The sequence below is a fragment of the Haliotis cracherodii genome, unplaced genomic scaffold (assembly GCF_022045235.1).
Source record: "Haliotis cracherodii isolate W230 unplaced genomic scaffold, xgHalCrac1.p SCAF_7, whole genome shotgun sequence".
NCBI lineage: Eukaryota > Metazoa > Mollusca > Gastropoda > Lepetellida > Haliotidae > Haliotis > Haliotis cracherodii.
The window spans coordinates 58,116,492-58,122,491 of record NW_027266330.1 but is presented as its reverse complement, the minus strand read 5'-3'; the positions used below and the strand labels follow the sequence as shown (position 1 = coordinate 58,122,491).

General features: G+C 37.3%; 1 protein-coding gene across 1 annotated transcript in view; it reads right to left on the bottom strand.

Annotated features, from left to right (window-relative positions):
* Positions 1-335: 335 nt before the first annotated feature.
* LOC139449034 (peripheral plasma membrane protein CASK-like) overlaps positions 336-6,000 on the bottom strand; it is a 35,979-nt gene continuing 30,314 nt past the window's right edge. Inside the window, exon 16 of the mRNA XM_071230511.1 lies at positions 336-2,575. Coding sequence (XP_071086612.1) covers positions 2,399-2,575 — 177 coding nt within the window. The 3' untranslated portion in view covers positions 336-2,398. The remainder of the gene's footprint in view (positions 2,576-6,000) is intronic.

Below are 6,000 nucleotides of genomic sequence, written 5' to 3'. Positions count from 1 at the left end.
CTCCTGAAGGGATGTAGGGACTATGAAATGGGTTGAATTAGCCCCAGCCCTCTCGTCACACTCCTGAAGGGAAGTAGGGACTATGAAATGGGTTGAATTAGCCCCAGCCCTCTCAACATAATCCTGAAGGGATGTAGGGACTATGAAATGGGTTGAATTAGCCCCAGCCCTCTCGTCAGACTCCTGAAGGGAAGTAGGGACTATGAAATGGGTTGAATTAGCCCCAGCCCTCTCGTCAGACTCCTGAAGGGAAGTGTGGACTAGGAAATGGGTTGAATTAACCCCAGCCCTCTCGTCAGACTCCTGAAGGGATGTAGGGACTATGAAATGGGTTGAATTAGCCCCAGCCCTCTCGTCAGACTCCTGAAGGGAAGTAGGGACTATGAAATGGGTTGAATTAGCCCCAGCCCTCTCGTCACACTCCTGAAGGGATGTAGGGACTATGAAATGGGTTGAATTAGCCCCAGCCCTCTCGTCAGACTCCTGAAGGGATGTAGGGACTATGAACTGTAGGGACATGTGTCAAATGAATCCAATTTATACAAAGTTATTGCAAGGGGGGGCTGGCATGTTTAGTCTGATTAACACTCTATAGAAATAAATTTCTTATAATGAATCACATTGAAAGAAACATTTAAAAAATATTACATAATCCATACCAAAAGCTGTGTAAGACTGAAGCCAGTATAAAATAATGAGAAGTTTGTGTGATTGGGGATGTAAAACCAGATTGAACGCAATAGGCTTAGTACTCTGGCGATGCTAACAAACTGACCTGGGTTGCACTACCGTAAATCATCAAATACAAACCCCTCCTCTTCTGGCGTATATCATTCTCAAGTTATGCAGCTCCATTAAACAATTGTAGCAAGATTAAGCCTGATGGTACTTGACATTTTACGAACACTAAGATCCACCCCTATATGAGGCAAGCATCTATTTCGAGGTTTGCATCTATTCAAGGATTCACGGTAGGTCAAATTGTGAAGGATGAAAATGAAATCCAGAACTACTCAACTCTATTTCTTAAAACAGGTACTCAGTGTAAGATGTAAAATAAAACAATAAAATGGCCCATTCACAAGGACAACGTGACCTTGGCGGCCATATTGGGAGTCCAGTCCATCTTGGCATGCAACAAATCAAGTTCCTTTATTGCATACAACATCTGGATTATTCAATATGGTCAGTTGGCCAGTCTTGGTGAAGATTCTAATCAGTAGATGAACTTTTGAAAAAAATCATCTAAAACCATTCCTGAGTACCTGTGCTGAAAAAAGGGGGGGAAAAATCAAAATAAAAAAATCACTTGCACCAGCCTATGATCACAACTTACAAATATACTCTGGAAAAGATATCTCCCTATTGTGATGGTTTCAGAATACCATATTAGACCTGCCTAGACCCTACATCTGAATTCCATATTATCAAGCTTAGATTCACACCCAGGTGAAACTTTCACTCACCTGAGAATCACCTAAAAAGACAACGCCCACTTCAAGCCCAACTTCCCCATTATTACCTGTTCTAAGACGTTGCTGACAAAGTCTCGTTTATGACATCGAATCATTTACACACTATGGAGGAAGCAGTAGGACACAAAACATGGCCGGGGCAGCTAAGTTATTGCCAAACCTAAAGTAGGACTTAACAAGTCCCCAGCAATTTGTTAAAACCTAAAGCTTTAAATACGGTAAGATCACTCAGCCATGTCTCGTGTTCAGTAGTAGAACATCAGCAGTATGAGGCAGACACCATTAAACCTTTCTTGTTGCATTAAACAACAGTGACAAGCATTCAATCAACTCTTGTAAACATGTTTATTTACTGGAATAAACTACTCAATCTAGTAAATTGGAAGTCCAGCTTATTATCAGGTATATCATTCTTCTTTCCAGGAGCAGAGGCTCCACCAATCAGCTTTCAGAATTAACTGGAATCCACCAATCAGTGAGTAGATCCCTAACCAACAACCAATCAGAGGTAAGCAATATACTTTTTTCACCAATCAGAACATCTTAGCTTCTTTCCTACAACCAATCAAACATCACACTGTATTTTGTATCAATAGGGTGTCGAGAACACAAATCTCGTCGACCAATCCTATTTCCTTATTCATTTCCACCAATCACAGTCGAGCTGTGGCAAACTGTTGCTCCAATCAGATTGAAAATCACTTGTGAAGTTTGGTCTGTAGAAGATGACTAACCAAGATTGCCGGGCTGAGTGCGACACAATGCGGATCCTGTCGATGCAGCTGCTGCCGTTACAGCCCGCGTCCTACGTAGGACACAACATGTTAACAGCATGAACGGCGCTGCACATGGCGTTACGTCCACACAACTCGGCGTTCTGTACAATAAGGCATCCATATTTGGTTTGATTGACTCTTGGACATTCAGTAGACCCAACTGACTGGCACCCATTGTTGCGTTGCACTTACGTCTTCGATCGCCTTCTCTAGTGTTCTTATTGTCTCGTCAATGTCATTATTCACAATCTTGTAATCAAAATAATGTCCGTATGCCTTCTCCAAAAGTTCGCTTTCTCGCGCAAGTCGCTCCAAACTGCCATCCTGAAACAGAGAATTCTCCACATCTAAGAGCTGACATAGGCTTAGGGCTAACATAAATACTTTTTACAAACTTCTCCAAATTTCATTTTGGATGAACAATTCGTTACAATTAAGAATTTTAAACCTAAAACTTCTCAATAAATGAGATGAATACTGGAATTGAAATCATGTCAAAAATTTAAATTAAATATGCATCTTAACAACCTCTGACATAATCAGTTCAAACCTTCATGGAAGGGTTAATATTGTGTTTTCCTACTCCGTTTCATTACAGCTTATGCCCTATATTTCAGCAGAAATAAAAAAATGTTCAAAATTAAAGTTTTGAAAACAATCTTTGTTGGTTGCGTTAAGACATATAAAGTCAAACGTTCACGGTCACTCTAAAATTTACAACAAGCATATCTACAAAATATAAAGATTTCCCTTAAAAATATAGGAAATGAATTCAGCTAAGAAAGCAAATGTCAGATTGATGAAAACAGACAAGAAAATTCTCATTTTATAAAATAATCTTCAATGAAATAAAGTAAATTGTTTCTAACACAAATTATTTCCATCTCACATCACATTCCGAAGACACATACATGCATCCCCTCATCACCATGGTAACCCGGTACTTTGGTAACAAAAAAGCATTACTTCTTTTTTTAACATTTCGATTTTGTTTATATTTGAAAATATTCTTTCTTTGAAACGGAATGATGAAATTCAGAATTTGTTTACGTTGAGTAAAGTAATTGATCAATCATTGTCTTTACGGATTGTGGAATTGACATAAATGAAAGGATTTCACAATTGGTGCTCAATTTAAAATTCAATCTTGGATTAATCACAATTTTAGAGATGATAAACTAATACATTTGTTCATTAGAATGTACTTAATATACAATTTAGAATTAACTTATACAGTGAATAGCCATGACTTCACCCATTCTTGTTTTGGCAGTTTTATAGCACTTCATGAAAATGTATTTAATTTTAGACATTCTATTCAAAAGATTCTTTTATATTACTAAAGTCTGTCATGGCAATATTCATTCATTCTACTTTAGTCAATCTGTCATCATAGATTAACTATAGTAAGATGAAAGAATCGGGTGGTCCTTAACTTTTTTAGCGTGGTATATGCTGATTGATCGCTGATTTCTACATGACGAATGGCGCCATGCATGGGCACTGGAAACAGTGACACAGTTAGTGTACAGCATGCCCAGTCAGGACTCACGGTTGATACGGGATATATCTCCTACTGATATCATGCTAGTCAGGACTCACGGTTGATACGGGATATATCTCCTACTGATCTCATGCTAGTCAGGACTCACGGTTGATACGGGATATATCTCCTACTGATCTCATGCTAGTCAGGACTCAAGGTTGATACGGGATATATCTCCTACTGATCTCATGCTAGTCAGGACTCACGGTTGATACGGGATATATCTCCTACTGATCTCATGCTAGTCAGGACTCACGGTTGATACAGGATATACCTCCTACTGATCTCATGCTGGGACAACAAGGATGGCCGACTCACACAGGACACAACTATCACAGTCATGCATACAATGTTACACAGTGTAGTTATCATGCATACACAATGCATGTTGTCCCACTGGGCGACACCGGGACAAGCTGACATTGAACACAGGCACAAACTACGGCATTACCAAATTTGTCATTTTTTGTAATTTGAATATGGTTGAAGATGAGTTTCACTATATTCTAAAATGTCCATTGTATGATAATACAAGACATTTATATATACTCCACAAATATAGAGAAAATTGTAAATTTGAACAATTTGTTTTTCAATGTATACTAATCATATTAATGTTAAACATTGGTCCAGACTCGATTATTTACAGACCGCTATCATATAGCTGAGTGCAGTGTTAAACAACAAACAAACAAAACATAGGCCATTGTCCTGTTCCACAAAGTGATCTTAGCGCTAAGATAATCGTAACTCTCATACTGATGTGCCATGGTTGATGCTTTGACTGTTGTCTTAATGACACAACTGTATCAATTATTTCCTGAAGGAGGCTCGACAACACACAGGAAACACTGCATGGGATTATGGGTAGGTTACTGGGAAGATGTCCTACAATCACAGAGGAATCATCACAAGGTCAGGGTCATAAGGGCAGAACTAATTCCATCATACAAGGGTCATAGCGATCAATCATCTGGATCATCAATCATTGTCAAATACAAATTTGATCGTTTTATCTTTTTTTAGTGTTTTTTAACAAAATTCAAGTCAGTAGGTCGTAAAAATATTTTTAAAATTATTAAAAATATCAAATACATGTATTTTTTTATTTCCTAGAGAAGTTAAGTAGGTAAGGAAGTAAAGTGAGGGGAACAGGTTTTTAACATACATTTTCAACAAATTTTTATTATAGCTAACACAAATAAACTGCTTTTTGTTTATTTATTCTTCCACATTTCAATTTTTGGGAATCAGCAGAAACAAAACATATCCTTTCATTTAAATAGCTTTCCCAATATTTGAAGTTAAGCACAGAACTATTAAACTGAGATGCAACTTCCCAACATTCTGATATGTATGACCCATGACTGATGCTCAGGAGAGAGATGCAGTGGAGTTATCTCCCTTTACTTGTCCCATTCAAATCCCAATCACGAATAATTTAGAAAATGTGTGCGAAAATAAAGACTTAGAAACAGAATCATGAGTCTAGTTGGAGCCCTGACAGCGGGATTCTTTTGAGATCTGGCAAATCCTTTCAGAAAACCATGAATATTCACTGTAACATATAGATAGTTTCTCTGATTACAAAATATGTGTTAAATGGTTGTCTCTGAACCATTAAACACTAACAAACACCGCACTTGGTAAAGCACTGCTAATTAAAGACCCCACACTCTGAACTTAACACTTCTAATATATCGGACAAACTGATTCCTTGCAGAAACACCGTCTATATTTGTTCTTGTAAATCAGGTAGATAATCTATATCAGTCGCATACTAGCGTCTAACAACTTATTTGGTATTTACTCTAATAAGCAGCACTATCTTTGTGTTTTTGTAGAAAGGGTAGATATCTAAATTGATCCCATACTAAAGTCCAATAACTTATTTCATACTTATGTAAAGAACAACATCATCTATCTTTATTTATGTTTGTTAATATCTGGAAGACAAACAGCATCTACCTATATACTATCTTAAAATAACTTTATTCATAATATGGTATTATATCTTAGAAACACCATCTATCAGTTTTCATGTTTGAAACTATCTGGTAGACAATCAGTATCCACCTATATACTGCCTACCAACAACTTATATTCATAATAGGGAATTATATCTTAGCGTCACCATTTATCTGTATTTATAATTCCAGAGATGTTGCAGACAATCAGTATCTACCTATATACTACCTACCAA